The sequence below is a fragment of the Podarcis bocagei genome (assembly GCF_964188305.1).
Source record: "Podarcis bocagei genome assembly, chromosome: 7".
Lineage (NCBI taxonomy): Eukaryota > Metazoa > Chordata > Lepidosauria > Squamata > Lacertidae > Podarcis > Podarcis bocagei.
The window spans coordinates 88,212,100-88,238,377 of NC_138132.1; the positions used below are offsets into that span (position 1 = coordinate 88,212,100).

At 46.3% G+C, this 26,278-nt stretch overlaps 1 protein-coding gene and 1 long non-coding RNA gene across 2 annotated transcripts in view; both read left to right on the forward strand.

Moving 5' to 3' along the window:
* Positions 1–26,278, forward strand: part of LOC308592084 — a 145,975-nt gene that overhangs the window by 64,743 nt on the left and 54,954 nt on the right. The window lies entirely within an intron of this gene.
* Positions 1–26,278, forward strand: part of CDS2 (CDP-diacylglycerol synthase 2) — a 44,877-nt gene that overhangs the window by 14,208 nt on the left and 4,391 nt on the right. The window contains exons 2-10 of the mRNA XM_081203129.1: positions 2,242–2,375; positions 14,865–14,961; positions 16,395–16,492; positions 16,958–17,097; positions 17,343–17,401; positions 19,201–19,283; positions 21,791–21,878; positions 22,736–22,804; positions 25,102–25,254. Coding sequence (XP_081059255.1) covers positions 2,242–2,375; positions 14,865–14,961; positions 16,395–16,492; positions 16,958–17,097; positions 17,343–17,401; positions 19,201–19,283; positions 21,791–21,878; positions 22,736–22,804; positions 25,102–25,254 — 921 coding nt within the window. The remainder of the gene's footprint in view (positions 1–2,241; positions 2,376–14,864; positions 14,962–16,394; positions 16,493–16,957; positions 17,098–17,342; positions 17,402–19,200; positions 19,284–21,790; positions 21,879–22,735; positions 22,805–25,101; positions 25,255–26,278) is intronic.

The following is a 26,278-nucleotide window of genomic DNA, read 5'->3' on the forward strand; positions in this document are numbered from 1 at the left end:
TGCAATTCTGAATAATCCTTTTTAGAGGGGAGGGGAGGGGGCAGTGGGGATGAGCCCATGAAACCAAGCAGGTCCCCACCCCACCCCCCGAAAAAACCTTGGGAACCGCTGGCCTAAACTGTGGTTTACGTGACACGCAAACTGGACCAGTGTTTGTCCTTTGCTTTTAGTTGCGAAGTTTTTATTGATTGATCCTTTTTATGTCAGCACAAATTTATATTTTGGGGGTGGAATGTTCCTTTGGATTCTTTTAAGCAGAAAGCAATAGTTTCTGACATGCGGGTTGAATGGAATAAAATCCCTGGTTTGGGGCGTCTGTGTGCTGAAGGCACCACGTTGGAGATGGTGGGCGTAGGGTGCTTTTGTGCCTGTGTGGGGTGCAGCAGATTTATCTTTGCACGGTCGGTTTGGAAACGACTTCTTTTTGCAGCCAAGACATTGGATAGTGGGAACTTGGCTGTCCTTGTCCATTCTAGATAGAATACCTCAGAAGACAGTGACCTTCTCCTTCCTTGGAGGTTTTTAAGCAGAGGTTTGGGTGGCCACAAGGGATTCTTTAGCTGGGCTGCCTGCATTGTCAGGGATTGGATGAGATGGCACTTGGGAGTCTCTTCCAATTTTACTTATCTAATAATACTAATACTCATAATAATAAATTTTATTTATACCCCGCCTTCCCCAGCCAGAGCCAGGCTCAGGGCAGCTAACACCAGAAAAATTATAGTAAAATCATAATGGGGGTGGGGTGGGGAACCAATTTAAAATACAGGTTAAAATGCAATTTAAAATGCAGCCTCATTTTAATAGTAGCCCATAAATCAAAACCATAAGGGGAGGGAAACATAAGGGTCAGACTGAGTCCAAACCAAAGGCCAGGCAGAACAGCTCTGTCTTGCAGGCCCTGCGGAAAGATGTCAAGTCCCGCAGGGCCGTAGTCTCTTGTGACAGAGCGTTCCACTGAGTCGGGGCCAGTACTGAAAAGGCCCTGGCCCTAGTTGAGACCAACCTAACCACCTTGCGACCTACAAAATGTTGTCATTTGTGGACCTTAAGGTCCTCCGCGGGGCATACCAGGAGATAGGATTATGGTTGCTGTTGCAATTCCCTGATGGCTTGAGGCCATCTTTGCACTTTGGGAAGCTGGTACAATGACTCTTTCCGTTGCTGATACGAAGGAGTACTGTGGCTTTTAAATGAGTACATAATATACAGTGCCAATGCCAGCATATATATTATATCTCATTTTCTGTTGATGTTATCAATTTCTTACCTGGCCAGGGCCTCCTGAGGTGAATGCATCGACGTAATAATGGAGTTTAAACCTTGCTGGAAGGAAGAGGGGCTGATTCCTTCCTCCCTATGTTCCTGATCTCCCTCAGCATTTGAGTTGGTGCTGAGGTCTTGTACATTTGCATGCACCTTTCTCGCTCTGGGACGGGCCCCTTTTCTTCCTCCTTCCCATGACTTGCTTTAACCTAAACAGGGTTTGAAGAGGGTCATTGTGGCGATCACACAGGGTCCCCAGATCTTTAACAGTCTATTGATCCCTGTGCCACCACTGTGCTCGCTTCCCTGCTGCCACCAACCAGTTACTCTCTGGTAAAACACTGAGTCTAGTCAGTTGTTAAAAGTGAACCAAAAAACCCACCAAGTTTACAGTGGTACCTCGGGTTACATACGCTTCAGGTTACAGACTCAACAATAGAAAATGTCCTTTCATACTGCATCACGGTGTGGTACGCTGGTTTGACAGCAACTGATAGGAAGTGTCCACAGAGTGTGGTGAATACAGCAGAAGATATTATGGGCTGTCCCATGAATCCGCTGGATGACATTGCGGAAGAACGTTGTCTCAGGAGAGTGAGGAAAATTCTCAGGGATGATTCACAGCCTGGCCAGCACTTTCTTGATCTCCTGCCCTCAGGCAGAAGATATAGAAGCATGACTAGTTGCACCAACAGGGTAAAGAACAGCTTCTGTCCGTGGGCTGTTAGGCTGCTGAATGAAAAGATAACAACAGGGCAACTGACTTTCGGATTTGGTGGGTGTGCGTCAGTAAACGAGGGGAATTAAGACTAAGAGAGCTGAGTGGGGGGTGCTCGTGTAATCTCACTGTATACAAGTTGTACAATAAAGTATATCAATTTCAATAACAGCCATTGCATGTGTGCAGATGGAAGCCCTTCACCCTGACCCCCCCTTGCTTCTTTGCATTAAACCTTTGTCTGTCTTGTCCCGCAGGAATCAGAGTTTGAAAGCAAGCTGGATGGAGAAACGGCGTCAGACAGCGAGTCCAAATCGGAGATTGCCCAAGCAGCGCCGGTGGATGACACCCCAGAGGTCCTCAACAGGGCTCTCTCCAACCTGTCCTCCAGGTAAATGCTGGTGTCAAAACACACTTAGGCGTTTTGAAGCAAAGCCCACTTTTTATTTATTTATACGGCGCTTGATATTGGAAAAAAATCACAAATCTCAGCATGGTTTACAAAGAAAGGCAAAATAATAAAAGGATCAATAAGAAGAATCAGTAATGATTTAAGACATTCAAAAACTTAAAATCGCAATGGGCTGAAAACAGGTTAAAACTCACACCAGCTTCCTTAGCATCTGGGTAGGGTTGTCGGAACAAAAAAAGCATTTAGCAGCCACCAGAAAGAGTACAGCCAAGGCACCTGCCTGATATCAATAGGCAGGGAGTTCCAAAGTATGGGTGCTGCCACATTAAAAGATTAAAGTTCTTACAAATGTGGAACAGGCGTCATGGGACACCTGTGGGACTGCCAGTTCTGTAGACTGGTCAAGTGGAGTAGAGTGACCTCACAAGCATTTCTCCCTCCCAAAGGGGGACCTGAAGGGGTGCTTTATCTAATAGTTGTGGTGTCATAGCTCTGCCGAGGAGCGAGTGCCAAAATGGCCGTGGCCAGGACTCCCCACCCCATCAACGTCCCCATATTTTATTTCAGAAATCCTACAGACATGTTAGGAGAGGCTGGGCCCCCCACAAACAGCACAGGCATATAGAAAGCTGCCTTATACAGAGTCGGACCATTGCTGCCAGGTAGCCTACACTGACTGGCAGCTGCTCTCCAGGTTTTCCAGCAGCCATCTCTCCCAACCCTGCCTGGAGTGCAACTGGGGTTTGGCCAGGGGGCTTCTGTTTGCAAGGCAGATGCTGTTCCACTGAGCTCTGGCCCTCCTTCAACAAATACTGCTTGGTGCCCAGTCCCATCAAGGCTGGCCCAAGATGTTTTGGGGGTGCCGGAGGCAAGATATTGACGTGGCACCTCTCTGCCCACCCCCTGCCCCATCTATTAATGAGCAGGGGGCATAATTTGCCTGGGCTCTCCATTGCTCATGGCTTGTGTCTACAGAAGAGGTGTATCCACACGACGGTCACCTCCAGACTTGATTATTGTAACTCTGTCTAGATGGGGCTGCCCTTGAGGCTGACCCAGAAACTCCAGCGGGTGCAGAATGCTGCGGCGAGACTCCTTACAGGGTCCCTGCCGCGGGATCACATTCACCCAGTGCTATACCAGCTGCACTGGCTCCCGGTGGAGTAGAGGGTCAGGTTTAAGGTGCTGGATTTAACCTTTAAAGCCCTATACGGCCTAGGACCCTCGTACCAACAGGACCGCCTCTCCTGGTATGTCCCACGGAGGACCTTACGGTCTGCAAATAATAACACCTTGGAGGTCCCGGGCCACAGGGAGGTTAGGCTGGCCTCAACCAGAGCCAGGGCTTTTTTGGCCGTGGCCCCGATCTGGTGGAACGCTCAGTCACAAGAAACTAGGGCCATGCAGGACTTGACATCTTTCTGCAGGGCCTGCAATACAGAGCTGTTCCACTGTAGCACCCTGCTTGTGGTTAACGCTTAGCTGGAATGAAATATTCAACACAGCAATAGAGAAATTAAAATAATAATTTATTTGTCAGACAAATAAATGAGAGACACAGTGGTATATGGTTACCAAAGCTCTGCCCACTCCAGCCCTGATGGCCAGCACTTATATTTCCTCAGCCCAGCCCCCTTGCTCCTCCTTCGGCTGCCTCTGTCCAATCAGCCTGGTTGAAATTCCTATTGGCTGTTTGCTAGAACCAATCATAAAAGATACACCCATTTCCTATTACCTTTTATGGGAGACAAAGAGCTATATTTCCTTCTATCCATAAATGGCAGACAAGTAGCCATATATCTTACATTTGCCTCGACAAGGCACCTTAATTACCAGATCACCTTTGCCCTATTGCCCTATTCACTCCAAAACAGATGGCTAAAACAGATGGCTCATGGTAACAGGGATCTTGGGTTCACCTTCTCACACACCATCAATGAAATAAGAATCTAACATAAGAATCTAACATTTCTTACTTTCTAAATCCTTTGCATAATTACATTAAGCCAATATGTTTCATACATAACATAGATAGATTTTTAGAAGAAAAGGAACTTAGTAAAAACCGTTTTTAAAAAAAGCCTCTTCAGTTTACACCTCCTTTCCCAGCCAGCTGCTGTTCCTATTAGCTCTTGCCCTTTAACCTTATGAAAATATGGCTCGAGTCTTCTGTTAAACAATAAATCTTACTATTTACCAACTCTTAATCAGTGCTTTTGCAGCTTGATTGTACTCTGTAATTTGCATGGTCAGCATGACCTTTGCTCCCAGCCTGTAATTCCCTTTTACAACTTTGAGGTACTGCTATAAATCAGGGGGGCCCTGTTCAAGAGGATAAACAACTGCCAAAGTACTTAGCCAGCTGCTTTTCTGCCTGGCATGAAAGATACAAACATTTGCAAATATATCTTTTAAGCTCATTTTAAAATACAGGCCTTGATCAGATGCCTCACCACCAGGCCCTTGGCCAAGGCACAGCCTCACCCCCTCCTTTGGTAATTCTTCACAGAACTCTAGCCCAATGGTTGCCATTAATTTGATTTTGAATTGATTTTATAATGAATGGATTTTAGAATGCTGTGTTACTTTTATTGTTGTTAGCCGCTCTGAGCCCGGCTTTGGCTGGGGAGGGCGGGATATAAATAAAAATTATTATTATTATTATTTATTATTATTATTATTATTATTATTATTATTATTATTATCCAGTGGGACGGGCCTCTTCCTGCATGAGCCTGCCTGTTCCCCCGGGGTGTCAACAGATGCTGTTCTCCATCGGCCACTTCACTCTGGAGTGCAGAGGGTGGCTGCGATGAAGAGGGCCTGGAGTGGTTTGCCTGGCGCCTTCTGTGATGGCCTCTCTCTGCCAAGAAAACCTTTTGTTGTTGTTCTCTTAGTCCTCATGGCCTGCTCTCATTAGCCTCATGCAAGACTGATCTTGATATTTGGCATGGCTTCTGCAGTGGCTCATATGCTTTTAATGAAAACCATTTAAGAGAGTTTTATTGCGCTGAGTGGGATTGTGTGATGAATTTAGTTCTCCATATAATTAGGCGCATTTCCTCCCCCCGTGATATTTTTATTGCATTGTATACGTTTACAAAACTAAAAATCAAAGCAATGTAAGGCATAATAGCATCCGTATACAGGATGTTTCTTGTCAATTATTATTATTCCTTGTTGTTTTCATTTTCAGCTTTGCAAACTTACAGAATCAATACAGGAATACTTAACTGGGTGAATTTGAGAGAAGCCATATTTTGTTTTTGTTGATTTGGAGTTTACTTTGTAGTGTTTCCATTGCATAATTTCTTTGTCGTCGTCATCATAAACTTTATTGCACTAGCCAAAGGCCATGGCATTATTCACAAAGGGAACAAAAAGAAAAGCAACAATAGCCGTAAAAAACCATAAAAATACCCAGCACTGCAGATATAATAAACAACGGTCACTTCTCCTAAAAAATTTTTGTTGCATACGATAGAGTGGCAAGGGGTTCTCAGGTAGAATGTGTCAGGTTAAATGTCCGAATCACCTTTGCAATTGACTGCTATTTTATCTAGTTCTTTTCTCCTGATCTTCTTAGCTGCCAACGCATTGATGAGATCGCGCCTAAGCGCCCTCTGCGACCCCGTCGAAACCGGGCCCCTTGGTTTACTGAGGAGCTCCGGAAAATGAAGCGGGATCTCAGACGGCTAGAGCGAGTATGGCGACGGACTCGTGACGGAGCCTCAAGAACATCTTATAGGACGCTTATGAAAGCCTATGAGATGGCTATGAAAGCTGCTAAGAAATCTTACTTTGCAGCTTCCATTGCATCCGCTAGCTCTCGCCCGGCACAACTTTTTAGAATAATTAGGTCAATAACGTCCTTAGGAGGACAACCAAATTTAAGCACAAATTCGACCCACAGCTGTGAGGCATTCGCGAGCTTTTTTGCGGAGAAAGTCCTGTTGCTCCGCCGTGACCTCCCTGCCAATTTAGATACAGTGACTGAACTGGAGGCCCCTCGACTGACTTCAGGTCCAGTGTTGGACCATTTCGATCGGATACTCCCTACTGATGTGGATAGATTCCTCCAAGTTGGTAGGCCCACCACCTGCCTCCTTGATCCGTGCCCGTCTTGGCTGATTAGGGAGTGTCCAGATGTTGCGCGGACCCCCCTGGTTGAAATTATCAATTTGTCCCTTGACACGGGGACATTCCCAGGGGAACTGAAGGAAGCAGTGGTGCGTCCACTCCTAAAGAAAACTTCATTAGATCCCTTAGACCTATCCAATTACCGCCCAGTTTCAAATCTTCCATACCTGGGTAAGGTAATTGAGAGAGCGGTTGCTGAACAGCTTGGTAGGTTTCTGGAGGAAACATCGGCATTAGATCCATTTCAGTCCGGTTTCCGTCCTGGTTTTGGGACGGAGACGGCTCTGGTTGCCCTAACAGATGATATCCGTAGACAACTGGATCGAGGCGGGTCAGGACTGCTGATCCTTTTAGATTTGTCAGCAGCTTTTGACATGGTCGATCATGATCTTCTGGACCATCGCCTTGCAGACGTGGGGATACAGGGCATAGCCCGTAACTGGTTGTGCTCTTTTATCTCTGGTCGGGGACAGAGGGTGGCACTAGGGAGGGAAATGTCGTCACGCCACTCCTTGGTGTGTGGAGTGCCGCAGGGCGCAATTCTCTCCCCAATGCTTTTTAACATCTTTATGCGCCCCCTTGCTCAGATTATCCGGAGCTTTGGGCTGGGCTGTCATCAATATGCTGATGACACTCAGCTCTATCTACTGATGGATGGCCACACCAACTCGGCCCCTTACACACTGACCAGATGCTTGGAAGCTGTGGCTGGATGGTTTCGTGGGAGCCGATTGAAACTAAATCCTTCAAAGACAGAGGTCCTATGGCTAGGTCGGGATAGCATGGGGATGAGGGACCAACTCCCTTCTCTTGCGGGGGCCCAATTAGTGCCATTACCTTCCGTTAAGAGTTTGGGTGTAATCCTTGACGCCTCCCTTTCCATGGAGGCGCAAGTCACAGCAACAGCCAAGGCGACATTTTTCCACCTTCGCCGCATCAAGCAGTTGGTCCCTTACCTTTCCCGCCCCGACCTGGCCACAGTGATCCATGCGACAGTCATCTCCAGGCTTGACTACTGTAACTCGCTCTACGCGGGGCTGCCCTTGAAGCTGTCCCAGAAACTCCAGCGGGTACAGAATGCTGCAGCGAGGCTCCTCACAGGGTCTCTGCCATGGGAGCATATTCATCCAGTGCTTTTCAAGCTGCACTGGCTCCCGGTGGAGTACAGGGTCAGATTTAAGGTGCTGCTTTTGACCTTTAAAGCCCTTCACGGCCTAGGACCCTCGTACCTACGGGACCGCCTCGCCTGGTATGCCCCACGGAGAGCCTCAAGGTCCATAAATAACAACACCCTAGTGGTCCCAGGCCCTAAGGAAGTTAGATTGGCTTCAACCAGAGCCAGGGCCTTTTCAGCACTGGCCCCAACTTGGTGGAACGCTCTGTCTCATGAGACCAGGGCCCTGCAGGATCTGATCTCTTTCCGCAGGGCCTGTAAGACAGAGTTGTTCCGCCTGGCCTTTGGATTGGAGCCAATTTGATTCCCTCCGCCCCCTTTTTCTTTTTTCTTTTCCTTCTCCTGCAATGAGGCTCCATTTTAATATTTTAATGTTCCATTATTTTAATGCTGTATTTTATTTTTGTTTTTAAGTTGTAATCACTCATCTTGTTTTTATTATTGCTTGTAAGCCGCTCTGAGCCCGGCCTTGGCTGGGGAGGGCGGGGTATAAATAAAAAATTATTATTATTATTATTATTATATAGTGCTACTTTATAAGTTACGAAGTCATCAGTATCACTCAGCAGCCATTTCACTCTTTCCGCCCTGTTCGAGTGTGTTCCATTCGAGAGCAGAGGTTTTATAAATCGGTCTCTTGGTTCTATATATAGTGGGCATTGCAATAAATAGTGGTGCAGGTTCTCTACGCAAGGTTGCTGACAAAGTCTCTCCTTGTACTGTACTTTGCCATGCCAACCACCCACCACCGCTGAGGGCATCGATTGGAGTCGTAATTCTGTGAAAGCGATTCTTAGTACGGCAAGTTGGGGCTTTGTCAAATAACTAGCTCGGATGTGCTCCATTTTGATAAGTTTATTTCTTTGTCATTCCTAATTTGTGCTAAACGTTTTTTTGTGTACCGTGCCCAGAGGGCCGAGTTATGGAACAATGGCCAAACAGTAATAATTAGGAATGACTTTAAATGATTTGGAGCATGCTGGTCCTCGTTTGCACCAGTGATGCTCCTAGATTGCAGGGGTTTCCCCCTGGCCAATACTTGCTGGATGGAGGCTGTCACTGAGCTGGGGTCCTCCTCCCCAGGGCTCAGTTGGTGTTATTTACAGTGGTACCTCGGGTTAAGTACTTAATTCACTCCGGAGGTCCGTTCTTAACCTGAAACTGTTCTTAACCTGAAGCACCACTTTAGCTAATGGGGCCTCCCGCTGCACCGCCAGAGCACGATTTCTGTTCTCATCCTGAATCAAAGTTCTTAACCTGAAGCACTATTTCTGGGTTAACTGAGTCTGTAACCTGAAGCGTATGTAACCTGAGGTACCACTGCTTTTTACTACTCGGCCTTCACCCTAAGGTCCCAGGGTGGGTTACAGCATTAAAAAACAATACGAAAAGCAATCTAAAGCAACTTACAGTCACAAAAATAAAAACATGCACGTCAGCTGCCAAAAGCCAGGGGGGAGAGGTGAATCTTCAACATCCTCCAAAAGCTGTACAGTGAAGGTGCCAGGGACACCTCTCTGGGAAGGGAGTGGCATAGCTTAGGGCATGGGTAGGCAAACTAAGGCCCGGGGGCCGGATCCGGCCCAATCACCTTCTCAATCCAGCCCGCAGACAGCCCGGTAATCAGTGTGTTTTTACATGAGTAGAATGTGTCCTTTTATTTAAAATACATCTCTGGGTTATTTGTGGGGCATAGGAATTCGTTCATCTTTCTTTTCCCCCTAAAATATAGTCTGGCCCACCACAAGGTCTGAGGGACCCCTGCTGAAAAAGTTTGCTGACCCCTGGCTTAGGGCATGGGTAGGTAAACTAAGGCCCAGGGGCTGAATCCGGCCCACGGACGGTCTGGGAATCAGCATGTTTTTACATGAGTAGAATGTGTGCTTTTATTTAAAATGCATCTCTGGGTTGTTTGTGGGGCATAGGAATTCGTTCACCCCCCCAAAAAAATATAGTCCAGCCCCCCACAAGGTCTGAGGGACAGTGGACCGGCCCCCTGCTGAAAAAGTTTGCTGACCCCTGGCTTAGGGGCTGCCACAGTGAAGGCCTTTTCCTGGGCTGCCACCATCCCCAAACCTCAGGGTGGAGGATTTATCAGGAGGGTCTCCTCTGCTGATCTCAGCACCCAAGAGGGTCTGCAAGGAGGGAGGTGGTCTTTCTGCTTCCCTCCCATTATTCCGACCTTATTGGGGGCCCACGTCTGCTGCCTTCCCCTTCCCACTCCATTCCACCCTCCTGGTTGAGCTGCTTGGGGCTTTGGATTGGTGCCCCAGAAGCCCCAAATCATACTTGACTTTCCTGGAGACCAGGAACCTGGTGCAGTTTTGTTACAAGCCTGCAGTACTTTTTATAAAGTTTTATTTATGATGTACTTAAGAGGATTTTTCTTCCACCTTTCCAAAACGTTGCAAGGCAGCTCACAGCAAAAACCACAACAGCAGCAAAACACACCCACCCAGCTGTAACATTAAGAAACACTAAAAGCAGCCAGTACGGTTTGAAACGAGGCAGCAGATAAAAGCCACTTAAAAGGTGCACTTTGAAGCTAGCATTGCAAGGAAATTAAAATGTGAAAGTGTTATTGTGTTTCCTGTACATCAGTTAGATAGTTTAAAATGGGGAGGATCAGAAGCAGCTAGAGGCAACAGAAGAAAATGGTTGCACAAGTGAGAATTTTGTTGTTTCTCTTGTATCCAGGAAATATTTTCCGGTTTCTGAATTGCTTGTGACACCTCCTTGTTCACCAGCCAAGCAGACCAACAGGGTATCCTGTGTCTGGGTATCAGTCAGGCTCTCCTGTGTCTGGGATGAGAACTTTGCACATGGAGATGAGCATTTAAGAACCTAAGAATCTAAGTAGAGGCTGCTGGATCAGGCCGGTGGCCCATCTAGTCCAGAACCCTGTTCTCACAGAGGAGGCCAACCGGGCGCCTCTTCTGGGAAACCTGCAAACAGGATTTGAGCATGTGAGCCCTCACTCCTCTCCTGCAGTCTTACAATCCGTACATTTTGTATACGTCAACTGATAAACACACAAACCCTCAGCTTCATTATATTCAGGGTTGTTAGACCAGGGGTCAGCAACTTTTTCCAGCAGGGGGCCGGTCCACTGTCCCTCAGACCTTGTGGGGGGCCGGACTATATTTTGAAAAATAAATAAATGAACGAATTCCTATGCCCCACAAATAACTCAGAGATGCATTTTAAATAAAAGGACACATTCTATTGATGCAAAAACATGCTGATTTAAAATGCAAACAGGCAGAGGCAGCAGATAAAAGCCACTTAAATGCTGATTCCCGGACCGTCTGCGGGCCGGATTTAGAAGGTGATTGGCCCGGATCCAGCCCCCGGACCTTAGTTTGCCTACCCATGCCCTAAGCCCGGGGTCAGCCAACTTTTTCAGCAGGGGGCCGGTCCACTTTCCCTCAGACCTTGTGGGGGGGCGCACTATATTTTGAAAAATAAATAAATGAACGAATTCCTATGCCCCACAAATAACTCAGATGCATTTTAAATAAAAGGACACATTCTACTCATGTAAAAACACGCTGGTTCCCAGACAGTCTGCGGGCCGGATTTAGAAGGCGATTGGGCCAGATCCGGTCTACCCATGTAGACGAATACCCTCCCATGAAGAAGCATTTTCCAATTCTCCCCAGGACTGTCCAGCTTTGACTGCCTTGACCAGCCTGGAAAGAGCATTGGCAAATGTGCACAGGTGGTCCATCTCAGCTTTCCAAGGATGCTGTCCACATTTTTTGGCTTTCTTCATCCAAACAGCCTGCATTGAGGGAGGCTGTTGGGGAGGACGGACTCCAGGTGTTAGAAATATGATTTGTTGCAGGCACGGCACATTTGGAGGGGGATGCTTCCTCAGGGACACCACAGGGTGACATAGTGGTTGGAGTGTCTGCCTAGGGCCTGAGAGACCAGGGTTCAAATCCCCACTGAGCCCTGAAGGTTACTGTGTGATCTTGGGCCTCTCACTCCCTCTCCGTCTAACCTACCTCACAGGGTTGTTGTGGGGATTAAATGGAGAGGAGGAAAACCACGTACGCCACCTCGAGCTCCTTGGAGGAGAGGTGGGGTAAAAATGCAATAAAGAAATAATACATAGGAAGCGGTATAAAAAGGTAAAGGTATCCCTGACTGTTAGGTCCAGTTGCGGACAACTCGGGTTGCGGTGCTCATCTCGCTTTATTGGCCGAGGGAGCTGCCGTACAACTTCCGGGTCATGTGGCCAGCAAGACTAAGCTGCTTCTGGCGAACCAGAGCAGCGCACGGAAACGCCGTTTACCTTCCCGCCGGAGCGGTACCTATTTGTCTACTTGCACTTTCACGTGCTTTCGAACTGCTAGGTTGGCAGGAGCAGGGACCGAGCAATGGGAGCTCACCCCATCGTGGGGATTCGAACCGCCGACCTTCTGATCGGCAAGTCCAAGGCTCTGTGGTTTAACCCACAGCGCCACCCATGTCCTAGGAAGGGGTATAGTGAGCCCCAAACTGGATGAAGTAAAATGCTACATTTTCACCATGTCATTCCAAAGGAATGCCACACAAAAATTACGAAGTTGCTTCTCACATACTGTGGTACCTCGGGTTACAGACGCTTCAGGTTACAGACTCTGCTAACCCAGAAATAGTACCTCGGGTTAAGAACTTTGCTTCAGGATGAGAACAGAAACCGCGTGGCGGCGGCACTGGGAGGCCCCGCTAGCTAAAGTGGTACCTCAGTGTAAGAACAGTTTCAGGTTAAGAACGGACCTCTGGAACGAATTAAGTTCTTAACCCGAGGTACCACTGCACTGTATATGGAAAGTAACCAAAGGAATGAAAAAGGTATAGACCTATATCAAGAAAAATACAATGACACACACACAAAAAGGACAGCTTAAAAAAAGAAGGTTTTTTTGGGGTGGGAGGTGTCTGTCAGTGGCACTGTTTATTCTCTATCTGCTATCGTTGGCTCCTAGCCACAATGGCTGTGCTCTGTCTCCACAATCAGAGGCAGCAAGGCTTCTGAGTACCAGTTACTGGAAACCGCAGGACGGGAGAGGGCTGCTTTTGTGCCTGGATTCCTGCTTGTGGGTCTGCGGCATCTGAGAGGACAGGATGCTGAGCAAGGCGGGCCACTGGCCTGATCCAGGAGACTCTACTTACCGTATTTTTCGCTCTCTAAGACGCGCCAGACAATAAGAGCCACCTAGTTTTTGGAGGAGGAAAACAAGAAAAAAAATATTCTGAATCCCAGAAGCCAGAACAGCAAGAGAGATCTGGCTTCTGGGATAGCCTCTTGCTGTTCTGGCTTCTGGGATAGCCACGCGAAGCTGCTTCCGGGCAGCGGGATGAAGGCTCACCGCTGCCCTGCAAGCTTTTCTACGAGGAGGGAGAAGGGACTGATGCAGCCAGTCAGTCCCTTCTCCCTTCGGGGAAAAGCCCCCAAGAGCTGTGCGCTCTTTTTAAGGGTGCACGGCTCCTGCGGGCTTTTCTACGAGGAGGGAGAAGGGACTACCTGCCTCGTCAGTCCCTTCTCCCTTCTTGGGCACACACATTTCCCCTTACTTTTTAGGAGGGAAAAGGTGCGTCTTATGGAGCGAAAAATACGGTACATTCTTGCGTTGCGCTGCCCTCGCGTTGTGTTTCAGTCTTGCATCTGATGCTGTGTGTGTGTGTGTGTGTGTGTGTGTTTCACAACGGCGTCTTCTGCACATAGCTGTCAACGTTTCCCTTTTCTTAAGGGAAATTCCCCTATTCCGAATAGGATTCCGTGCAAGAAAAGGGAAAAGTTGACAGCTATGCTTCTGCAAGCCTCCGTTTCTCTGGCAGTGTCTGGAGTGTGACCTTCTGCCAAGAGACCCCCGAGGGAGAATGGACGGGGGCCGTGTTCTCTCAGGAAGCAGCCTGGTGCCAGAAATAGCTGCCTTTCGCCCTTGCTAAGAATGTGCCAAAACTTTGAAAGCCATCAGGGAGCGGATCTTCCGATTCTGCAAAGAGTAAATTTCCACAGCGGGGCCTCTGTTTCTTCCCCTGCAAGCTCCCGCATAGACTCAAACAGGGTGGATTTGATTCAAATCAAATCAATTTAAATCAATAGTCAGTAAGACTTGATTTAAATCATATTTTTTTACAGAAAGGTTCAACCTTGCAGGCATTCTCTTAATATTTACAACCAGATGAAGGTTTCATTTTTGGAATAATAAATTTTCAGATTAGTTTTTACATCTATATCCAAAATTACCGCTTTGTTATATTATCAGAAATACATAATTATGAAATTATTGTTTATATTTGGACAACTTTTCTGCTGTACTTTGTTGGAAGGAGAAAAATAATCATTTTTTTGATAATAATTTAAACAATTTATTTAACTAAAACAATAATGTTATAGCATATGTATTCATGTTTGTTGACCGATGTAGTTAAATGATTTTTTTAAAATAAAAAACTGAGTTTTAGCACACATGAAAAACTTTAAACAAATCCTTATTTTCTGGTGAATAGCCTTTTGACTATAATGTAACTTAAATAGAAAATTATATTATTAATATCACTCAGTTTTATCCTCCATTTGTATATTATTGGTATATTATTATATATTATTATAATTTTAGAACACCTAACTGTGAAGATACATAGAATGAAAGGGTTTCAGGTCAGTGAGAAAGAGGAGGATTGGTCTGAGAAGATACTGAATTATTTGGGTAGGTTTGAACAATTTGGGGCAATTAAAATGTAAAAAGTTAAATAAACCCCTGTTTATTTAGGAGGGAGGAGTGTTAAGGTATATAGAAATGTACATATGGTTGATTTAAACATGTTATAATTGAATACTATTGAATATGTACATTACTGAATATGTATACCCAATGCATCAGCCGCCTGGGAGGTTTCACTGTTTGTGTTTCGGTTGTTGGTAAAAAATAATTAAAAAAATTAATAAATAGAAAATTTTGTTTAGAAAGATTTTTCCTCCAAAAGCATTTTATTTTAAAAATCCAATTTTATTTTATTTTTAAATCATTGGTTTTTATCCACCCTGGACTCAAACGGTTGTTGAGTTGGAGACGTGCCAATCTAGTCCAACACCCTTCAATGCAGGAGTCACAGCCAAGGAATCCCTGATCTCTTTTGATGCTTTCCTTCCTCTGCAGATGGAAGAACTGGTGGGTGAGAGGCATCCTGACTCTGGCGATGATCGTCTTTTTCTTCATCATCATCTACCTGGGACCCATGGTCTTGATGATGATCGTAAGTCTTTGTGGTCTTTCTGGAATCTGATCTTTTCCCAATGGAGGCCTGGGGGTTCAGTAATGGCTTCCTCTTGCCGGAAGGCAGGGCTGGATTCCTAATTTGCTGCTGAAATGGAATACACAAGATGAAACAGTTAAATCGGCTATGATTAAGTGGGCACAGGACATTGGTCATAACATTATGTTTGCTGACTGGGAATGGTTGTGGAACACCGGTATTAAATTCACGGCATGTAATGCCTTAAAGGAAAATATTATGAAAATGATCTATAGGTGGTACATGACCCCAGTCAAGCTAGCAAAAATTTATCATTTGCCTGACAATAAGTGTTGGAAGTGTAAAGAAATTGAAGGTACTTTCTACCACCTTTGGTGGACGTGCCCGAAGATTAAGGCTTTCTGGGAAATGATATATAATGAAATGAAAAAGGTACTTAAATGTACTTTCCCTAAGAAACCAGAGGCCTTTCTCTTGGGCATTGTCGGCCAATTGGTGTCAAAGAAAGATAGAATCTTCTTTATGTATGCTACGACAGCAGCAAGAATTCTCATCGCAAAGTATTGGAAAACACAAGATCTACCCACCGTGGAAGAATGGCAGATGAAAGTGATGGACTATATGACACTGGCTGAGATGACTGGCAGAATCCGTGATCAGAGGAAAGAGACGGCGGAAGAGGACTGGAAGAAATTTAAAATTTACCTTAAGAACTATTATAAAATTGATGAATGCTAAAATGCCGAGGTGTTCAGAGAAAAAGGGATACGGTGACATAAGATTAAGTTAAAGAAAGGACTAAAAGGACATATATTTGATAAAATTGCTTAGAAGCTGCTGAAATAATTTAGTAAATTGGGATGCAGAAAGGGGAGGTATGGGGGAGTCCGAGAAATGAGGGTTATGAAAAAAAAGGTTATGAAATTATACATGTTTGTTTGTCTTTTTATTTGTTTGTATTGTTTAAAAAATGCTGTAAAACCAATAAAAAAATTATTAAAAAAAAGGAAGGCAGGGCTGGATTCCACCTCCTTGTGAGTTTAAAAGGCCATGGGGAAAGAGGAATGCTTTTGCCTGGTGCCTAAAACTATGTACTGAATGCTCCCGGCAAGATAATTCCACAAGCAGAGAGCCATCCATTGATCTCCTTGGAGAATAGCGTGGGATATAAATGTAATACATAAATACAAAAAAATAAATGCAAGAATGCTTATTGTTCTCTTGGAGTGGCCCGGGAATTTATCAAAACTCATGCCCCCCTGCTGTCTGTCTGTCTGTCTGCAAAAGCAGATTTAGGGGAACATGACTGGTTTGGTCGCACTGGGCGCAGAGTAAAATAGCAGTTGTATGTGAGTGCCAAATTTGGTGTTGTACAGGACACTTAGGAAATTTGAGACCCCAAAGTCCACTGCTGCTGTCTGTCTGTCTCTCAGGTGATGTGTGTGCAAATCAAGTGCTTCCAAGAGATCATCACCATCGGTTACAACGTTTATCACTCCTACGAGCTGCCCTGGTTCAGAACCCTAAGTTGGTAAGTGGAATCAGAGTTTGTGCTACCTGAGTTAAGCTGTAGAAGTCTGGTTTCCTTGTTTTCCATGAGGATATCTCTACGCAGCTCTATTCTTCTAAACAGCTCAAGGTGGCTGCTGATGTTTCCTGCTTGGCAGGGGGTTGGACTCGATGGCCCTTGTGGTCTCTTCCAACTCATTCTATGATTCTATGATTCTATGATTCTATGATGTCAACGTTTTCCTTTATGACTGTTACCCAACAGTGCAGGGCAGTGCATCATACCATATAGAAAGCAAACAGTAAACAATAAGAAAAAGGAACCAATATAAATCAAGGCTCCTGTGTTTTCCAACACCAGGATTCAATTTGTAGCTTGATCAGCTCATTCAACCGGTTGAAGAAGACTTTCCCAATTTGGTTGAATTATTTCTCATGAAAGAAGCCTTAGCAGCCTCTCTGAAAAAGATGACGTATATTCTTTCAGGTACTTCCTGCTCTGTGTGAACTACTTCTTTTATGGGGAAACTGTGACGGATTATTTCTTCACTTTGGTCCAGAGGGAGGAGCCCTTGAGGATCCTTAGCAAATATCACCGCTTCATTTCCTTTGCCCTCTACTTAACAGGTAAGAGGGACTCTGGTCTCCCGTTCGGGACTTAATGGCACTTGAAGTGGGTTCTTCAAGGATTCCTGGAGCCAGGCAGCAATATGGAGACACGGTGTCCTTTTCTCATTGGGCACCATGTTTTGATAGAAGCACAGTCTAGCCCAATTGCCCACTTGGTCTGAGGCCAGCCCTGTGATTGGCCAGGATGTACTGAAGGGGAGGAACATTGGGTTCTCATTTAATTAATTTCTCTATTTCTGCAGGCTTCTGCATGTTTGTTCTAAGCCTTGTCAAAAAGCACTATCGACTCCAATTCTACATGGTAAGAGAGATTTTCTCTTTTCAGAGATAATAGCTTGTGAAGGGAGAGAGAGAGACAGAGAGAGAGATATGAAAAGGAGCAGGCTGTTCTTATCTTGCCTTTGACTGGCCTTCCCCAACCAGATGCCCTCCAGATGTTTTGACTACAAGTCCCATCAGCCCTTACCAGTGTGGCCATTGGAGGGTACCAGCTTGAAGAAAGCTTTTTTCTTTTTTTCTGCATTCCTTAAAACACTTTACGTATTTCCTTTGTGGGTGAACAACGGATTGAAGAACGGGGAGGCCCACAACTCCTGCCAGTCTTAAAAGTTTATTTTGCAATAGCCTAAATCATCTTAAGAGGGACGTGGGTGGCGCTGTGGGTTAAACCACAGAGCTTAGGACTTGCTGATCAGAAGGTCAGCGGTTCGAATCCCCGTGACGGGGTGAGCGCCTGCTCCTGCCAACCTAGCAGTTCAAAAGCATGTCAAAGTGCAAGTAGACATGCGGGAAGGTAAACGGCGGGAAGGTAAACGGTGTTTCCGTGCGCTGCTCTGGTTTGCCAGAAGTGGCTTAGTCATGCTGGACACATGACCCGGAAGCTGTACGCCGGCTCCCTCGGCCAGTAAAGCAAGATGAGCACCGCAACCCCAAAGTTTTCAGGGGTCCCTTTACGTTTAAATCTTCTTAAACACCTGAAAATGTATGATAATACACAAATGGATTAAACATGAATTAATTAAACATGAGTTTCCAGGTAAACTCAGGCTTGAAGATGACCATCCCAGTGCCCAAATTATGAATGTAGTCCATGCCTCGGTAATTTCAGGGCTGGATTACTGCAACGTGCTCTTCGAGGGGCTTCCCTTTGGTTTTGTTTGAAAGCTCCAGGTGATGCAGAATGCAGTGGCTAGGCTGCTGATCGCAGCTTCTGGCCAATAACATGCGAGACCCTGGTTGAAGCATCTGCGCTGGCTGCCCATCTACTACTGAACCAGGCTCACAGTCCTTGTATTAATCTACAAAGCCTGTAACAACTTAGGTCCAGAGTACCTCAGGAACCCTCTAAACCCTCATATCCCAGCTTGATCACCAAGATCATTGCAGGTCATTCCCCAAGTTAGTGAGGCTCATTTGACAACAGCAAGGAACTGAGCCTTTAGTGTCACCGGCCTAGTCCTGTGGAACTCTCTGCCACTAGTGATACAGCAGGCGCCTCCTGTGCCAACTTTTGAACGCCCACAGAAAACTTTTCTATTCTGCCAGGCCTTTGTAGGCAATCATTCAGCAATGGGTTTATTGGTGTCTGTTTTAAATTTTTTAATGATTTTTATTAAACAGTTTTGTGTTTAAGAACGATTTGGTTTATAAGCTCCACAAAACCGGAAATAGTGTCTTGGTTTGAGAACTTTACCTCAGTCTAAGAACGGAATCCGAACGGTGGAAGGGCACCGGCAGCGGGAGGCCTCATTAGGGAAAATGCGGGAGGCCTCGTTAGGGAAAATGGTGGGTGGACCTTTGGTTTTTTGTTTTGTTTGCAAGAAAGGCATGGACAGGTGGCCTTCTGGGAGGCGATGAGCAGTTTTGGAAGGGGCTCCCTCGATTTCAGACTAGAGACAAGCAGCCGTGTGTGTGTGTGTGTGTGTGTGTGTGTGTGTGTGTGGTCTTTTTGCTAACGCTGTGCCTATCATTGTGGAACGTGGGGTGGCAAATTCCCTGATGTTCTCTCTCTCTCTCTCTAATCAGCATTTTGGTGTGTGTTTTTGAGAAACGTTTTTTTGCCCCCTGCAAACTGGATTGCATGCTGTTCTTTCTTTCCAGTTTGGCTGGACCCATGTGACTTTGCTAATAGTTGTTACCCAGTCCCACCTCATCATTCACAACCTGTTTGAAGGAATGATCTGGTGAGTTGGTGCTGCTTATTGACTTTCTGCTGTGTAGCGCAGGCCGCCGGGCTGCCTTGAAGGACAAAGAACAAAGCATGGGGACAGGCCTCTTGCATGGGGCGTCACTAGTAGGAGCAGGAATCAATGGGCCGCTGGCTCTTACCTTGGGGCAACTGTTTGGGTTGGCATGATGAGATTTGGGGGGAGTTTTCCTGACATTAACCAGGCAAAAAGGAGGAATCCCAGTCAGCTTTGCTGTGCATGCATGTGCTCTTTCTAAATATGAGGCAGCCACTCAGTGGGCCTTGCTCTCTGCTCAGCAAAAAAGCAGGTACGCTTTGGGCATTTTCCTGCATGAGGCTTAAAGTTTAGCTCTTGCTTCAATCTGATTTCTAAGGCCAGCATAAGACCGGTTCTGAATTAGTAGCGCACGAGAGGCCCAGAGGCGACTTAAGCTTCTTGTCTGAAAATGCCCTTGCAACCTGAATTGTATGGTCTCCATCATTTCTGTCCTCAGGCTGCACACCTGCTCTTTTAGGGGAGTGCAACCCCATCCAGGACAGGGACACGGGTGGCGCTGTGGGTTAAACCACAGAGCCTAGGGCTTGCCAATCAGAAGGTTGGCTGTTCGAATCCCTGCGACGGGGTGAGCTCCCGTTGCTTGGTCCCTGCTCCTGCCAACCTAGCAGTTCGAAAGCACGTCAAAGTGCAAGTAGATAAATAGGTACCACTCCAACGGTAAGGTAAACGGCATTTCCGTGCGCTGCTCTGATTCACCAGAAGCGGCTTAGTCATGCTGGCCACATGACCCGGAAGCTGTACGCCGGCTCCCTTGGCCAATAAAGCGAGATGAGCGCTGCAACCCCAGAGTCGGCCACGACTGGACCTAATGGTCAGGGGTCCCTTTACCTTTAACCCCATCCAGATCAGGCTGCCTTTTCCATTCCCTAACAAATTGCAAGCTTGGTGGCCTAAATGAAGCCACCAGCAGTTTAAAAAACTGCAAGATCCTTTTGGGGCCCACGGTCTACTACTCCAACTCAGTCCAGCTAGGAGAAGCCCAAATGGCAATGAGTGCCATCACCTAATGTGAGACCTGGTCCATGTGTCCCATCTTCTGCAGATCATCTTCTGGGACAATTCAGCCTAGCAGGAATCCCCACCCCCACCGCAAATGGCTAACCTGTCCTAACGGCTATCTCAGAGTGAAACCCTCACAGCTGGAGGGAGATCACTCTCATTTTGCCAGGTGCCAGAACAATTAATGACCATTCAAACCATGCCAGCGTGAAATGATAACACATCAAGGTTCCCACAACCAGCGTCTTTTCAGCTGGCTCTCACTTCTGCATAAATTGTAATTTCATTTGTCCAGAGGATAAGGATGGCTTTGGCACTTAGCAAGGGAGCAATCTGTAACATGGCTATCAAAATACATTTAGCGTAGCTTGTCAGTCAGCATAGCAAATGCAGCCACTGGCAGGATTATCTGTTTTTTATTTTTATTTTTTGCAGATCAAACCAATATTCACACCCTTTAAGTGAAAACATAGCAACTAAAGGCCAAACTAGGCATGACATTCAGAAATGCCAACCTTAAAAAATGCATCAACAAGGGGGTTGGGAAGGCAAGCTAATGAGTGTTGGGAGAGAGAATTTAACAGTATCCTCCCTGGAGAAAACTCTTCCCCAAAAACTAGTATTTGCAGGGGTTGGGGGAAATCCCTCTGGACAGTAGCGGGAAATTTCCTTTCAGGGCAAATAGAAGCTTCCAGCTGTAGCTTTTAGCATCATGTATAGTTAGTCCCTGAATGATAATGATAACTATCCAAATATTTCTCGGAACCATGATGTAAATTTTATCACAGAATGCAGAGACGTGTTTAGCACAGAAAAGCAAAATCTAGCTTTGGCAGCTAATATCTTTGAAAATAACCGAGGGGAGGGGTGTGAAAATCCATACACTTGAATGGTACTTGTGGTTTCTAAAAGCTGAAAGATCTGCTTACCAGCATGTAAATTCTCATTTAAACTGAGGTTGGAGAGAAGCTCTGGGCCCTTAATTTGCGTCAGGAGTTCTTTCTATAAAATGAAATTATGAAAGCACTATTAGGAGTGGGAGTTTTGCTGATTGAAATCGCGTCTGCTGGTTCAAATGAACGCATTCATCCACCCATCAGGGGACAGGCTTCCAGAGTGCTATTTCTATTTTTTTTAAAATGATATTTATTAAGAATTTAAAGTTACAGAGATAAAAAAAGGAAAAGGGAAAAAAATAAACAAAAAAGAAAAGGAATTAAACAATACAAGTCAGTAAAAAAACAAAAAACAAAACACACACTACATCAAAACCAGAGTGCTATTTCTAAATTAGCAGTTAGAACTCCCTGCTGGCAAGGAGGTCTCTAGATCTGAGCCACAGCTGTGGGCTGCTGCCCCTTGCTGTCGTCAAGTGTGTTTTTCTCCATTCCAGACAGGTCCTTTGAGTGGTTTATCTAGGTCTTCTTTCCTTCCCCGCTATCTAGGTTTATCGTCCCAATTTCCTGCGTCATCTGCAACGACATCATGGCCTACATGTTCGGCTTCTTCTTTGGACGCACTCCGCTGATTAAGGTTGGTTCTGCTCCCCAGATGGATGAACAACTCTTAGGAAAAGCTGTTTTCGGCATTGGGTTTGAATGCCTGCCAGGGCATCCGGCCTGATTGTGCTGTGTGAGTGTGTGGAGTGTGTTTGGCAGGTGCACTGGAGCACAGGAACGTAGAGAGCTGCGTTATACTGCATCAGACCATTGGTCCATCTAGTTCAGTATTGTCTGCACTGGCTGGCAGCAGCTGTCCAGTCTTTCAGGCAGGATACATTCCCAGCCCTACCTGCAGATACTGGGGATGGAGCCTGGGTCCTTCTGTCTGCAAGGCAGATGTGCCACTCACCTATGGCCCTTTCCCAACAACAACAACAACAACAACAATTTATTATTTATACCACGTCCATCTGGCTGGGCTTCCCCAGCCACTCTGGGCGGCTTCCAACAAAATATTAAAATACCGTAATGCATCAAACATTAAAAGCTTTCCTAAAGAGGGCTGCCTTCAGGTGTCTTCTAAAAGTCTGCTAGTTGTTTTTCTCTTTGACATCTGGTGGGAGGGCGTTCCACAGAGCGGGTGCCACTACCGAGAAGGCCCTCTGCCTGGTTCCCTGCAACTTGGCTTCTCGCAGGGAGGGAACCGCCAGAAGGCCATCAGAACTGGACCTCAGTGTCCGGGCTGAACGATGGGGGTGGAGACGCTCCTTCAGGTATACTGGGCCAAGGCAGTTTAGGGCTTTAAAGGTCAGCACCAACACTTTGAATCGTGCTCGGAAACAAAACTTAGTTTTGGGACTTCTGTCCCATCCGATGTGTTCATGGAGACTCTGGTGGCTTCTGCAGCTCCTACCTTTTAACGTTCCTTACCTGTTCCTGTATCTGCAGCTCTCCCCAAAGAAGACCTGGGAAGGCTTTATTGGAGGGTTTTTTGCCACCGTGGTGTTCGGCCTGCTAGTAAGTTGCTTCTTTCCTTTTTGGTTAATGTAATGGGTATGAGTTACTCGTGCGTAAACTGGTGCCTTTCTCGGTTAATTTGCCTTGTTAAAACTTTCTGACTGCGCAGCCCCTTCTCATGGTGGCTGCCTCAGTCACTGGCAGAATCCGTCAGTGGGCGTTTCTTGAACCTCTTCCAACATAAAAGTTGTTTGACACCCAGTCTCCTCCTCCTCTCACTGCGCGGGAGTCTTCTGCGCAGGGAAGGCGTGGGTAGCGGAGGACCTGGGCTCTCGTCACTGATGTCCAGTGAAGAGTCCTGGAGCCCTCTCTCCACTTCCACCGCCTGCCTCCCTTTATCCCCGGTGTTGCGCTAATTGGCTTCCCCCTCCACTGAGCTGTTTCTCCCCCTGCTGCTGGTTCCTTCGCCCGCATCATCTGGGAGCCTCCCCTTCGCCTCTCCCTCCGATATCAGTTCCCTGACAGTTAAGAACGAAAGTTGTGTTGGGCCTCGGAGCAAGAGGCAGTGTTACCCATAAAAGCAGCCTGATGGATGGTGGAAGTCTGTGGGCCACAGAGCACCACAACCCACCAGGGAGTTCTCTGAATGATAGCCTGCTTTTGTGAATTTACAGTCATCACCTGAGACCCTTCTCCGTGTGCTCCCAGAGGGTGGCAACACGAGAACGGGCCTTTATAGTGGTGGCTCCTCATTTCTGGAATGCTCTCCCCATGGTGGGGGCTACTGGCGCCAGGCAAAAACTTGTAACTATCTATTGCCTTTTTTGCCTGGGTGGGATGTTTTTATGTGGGTGGTGCTTGTTTTGCTTCAGATATTGTAAGTCACTTGGAGTTGCTGTGGCAAAAAAAAAAAAAAAAAAGAGCGACAATTTTAATAATAATAATTCAGTTCAGGAATCCAGAACTGAAGCATCAAGTAGCTATCAAAAAGAACAATAATACTTGGGCTCAGAGCCTGAAAGAAATGTAGGCAAAGCATGAGAATAATTCACACATTTCTGTCATGTCTGGTTCCCAAGGCTCCTAGCCAGGGGTCAGCAAACTTTTTCAGCAGGGGGCTGGTCCACTGTCCCTCAGACCTTGTGGGGGGCTGGACTATATTTTGAAGGGGAAAAAAGATGAACGGATTCCTATGCCCCACCAATAACCCAGAGATGCATTTTAAATAAAAGGACACATTCTACTCATGTAAAAACATACTGATTCCTGGACCGTCCACGGGCCAGATTTAGAAGGCGATTGGGCCGGATCCAGCCCCTGGGCCTTAGTTTGCCTACCCATGGACTAGCCATCCAGCTGGTCCACTTAAAATAAATATCTGAAGGGCTGTCCCATGGAAGACGGAGCAAGCTTGTTTTCTGCTGCTCCAGAGCGTAGGTCCTGAACCAGTGGATTCAAATGACGAGAAAGGAGATTTTAAATAACCTTTAAGAATACAGTGGTACCTCGGGTTATAGACACTTCAGGTTACAGATGCTTCAGGTTACAGACTCTGCTAACCCAGAAACAGTGCTTCAGGTTAAGAACTTTGCTTCAGGATGAGAACAGAAATCGTGCAGTGGCAGCGGGAGGCCCCATTAGCTAAAATGGTACCTCAGGTTAAGAACAGTTTCAGGTTAAGAACGGACCTCCAGAACGAATTAAGTTCTTAACCCGAGGTACCACTGTATTCTGCTTGGAAAAGTGTTTGACAATGGAACAAACTTCATTGGTTGCTGGTGGACTCTCCTTCACTGGAAGTTTTCAAACAGAGGTTGGATAGCCATGTTCACTGAAACCGGGAACCGACTTGTCTGTTCCGACTGTCGGACCCATCTTCTTCAGGAAATGCAATGGCACCCAGCATGCTTTTGCTGTGCAGTGCTGAGTCATTCCACTTCTCCCAGCTACAGCAGAGTTTCTTCGGTAGCAGTGTGCCTGTGTGTAAGGATTTATCAGCACAGCAGTAAAACACTCTTACACAGCTTCTTCTGTTCTACGAAGCTTTAATGTACAGCAGCAAAACAGTAAGTCAGCCAGGAGAGAGCGATGACACGTTGCCTCTCCTTTGCGGCCAAAACAGAAAGTAAAAGCAAGTTCACCCCGGAACAGGATGTCATTTCCCTTGAGCTATTATTAACCCTGTAAGCTCTGGGACACCTCACAGGCCACCGGTCAGAGATTCTCTAGCTCTCATTCCTGCTTGCAGAGGTCTGGACTAGATGGCCCTTCCAACTCTGCTGTGATTCATATCAGAGTTCCTTGGCAGTGGTTCACCTTTTGCCTCTTCCATTTCCCTTTCTGCCCCCCCCCCCCAGTTGTCGTATGTGATGTCTGGATACAGATGCTTCGTGTGCCCCGTGGAGTTTAACAACGACACCAACAGCTTCACCGTGGACTGTGAGCCCCCTGAGCTATTCCAGCTGCAAGAATACAACATCCCCTTGGTGCTTCAGTCTGTCGTCGGCTGGGTAGGTATCCAGGTCGGAGCGTTCAGGTTTGGAAAACTTCTGAGAACATAAGGTGAGCTTGCTGGATCAGGCCAAAGGCCCAGCCTGTCCAGCATCTTGTTCTCATGGTGGCCAACCAGATACCTATAAGCCAGGACCCCCCAGCACCAGGGCACTCCCCCCTCCTGCGTTTTCCACAACTGGTATTCAGAAACTTTGCTGGTTCCAGCAGCCTAGCCTAGTAGTCATTGATAGCCCTCTCGTCCATGAATCTTTTATGAATCTCTCTTAAAGCCATCTAGGTTAGTAGCCATCACTTCCACTTGTGGGAGAGAGTTCCATAGTTGATATCTATGTGCTGGTGCATGATTTCTTTTATTGTTATCTTTAGTTCATTTATATCCCACCTTTTTCTCCAGGGAGCTCAAGGTGGTTCTCCTTCTTCGCACAACAACCCTCTTGTGGGAATGCTCAGGGATGCAGGAGAGGATATATTGTTTGATTATATCCTTTTCCAACTTGTGTTAACAAGTTCCACAATTTAGCAGAGTAACATTCCCCTTTTTTAAACTTGGAGCGGACACGTTTGCTCAAGCTCGCTAAAGCCTCTGTAATAACAGTTCTGGTATTTTCCTCTTATTCCCTCATAAAAGATAAGACACGACACAGTCTTCTACAAAAGTATAAAAAGAGTTTACTCACATTCTGTTCACAATCGGATCCCAGAAGGCAGACTTAGCTTAGAAAAGTAACATACACTTGGAATCTATCTCATAAGAAGACAGTCCCTTTGTCCTTTCTTGGCTGGAATCCAAGAGGGCATCTTTGGCTTAGTAGATGTTGCTTCTTCGATGCATGTGGTGAAAGAGAGAGAGATGGCTGCCCTGCCCTGTGCTTTTGTCGTTACCTGCACAGGTGAGGCCACGCCCACCTCTAGTCACATGCAGAGGAAGTTTGTCCCAGCCCAGAAGGAAACAGGAAGTTTACCTGCTGGCTGGACAGACATTCCTCCCCATGTGTAAACATGTTCACTCTAGGAATGTTG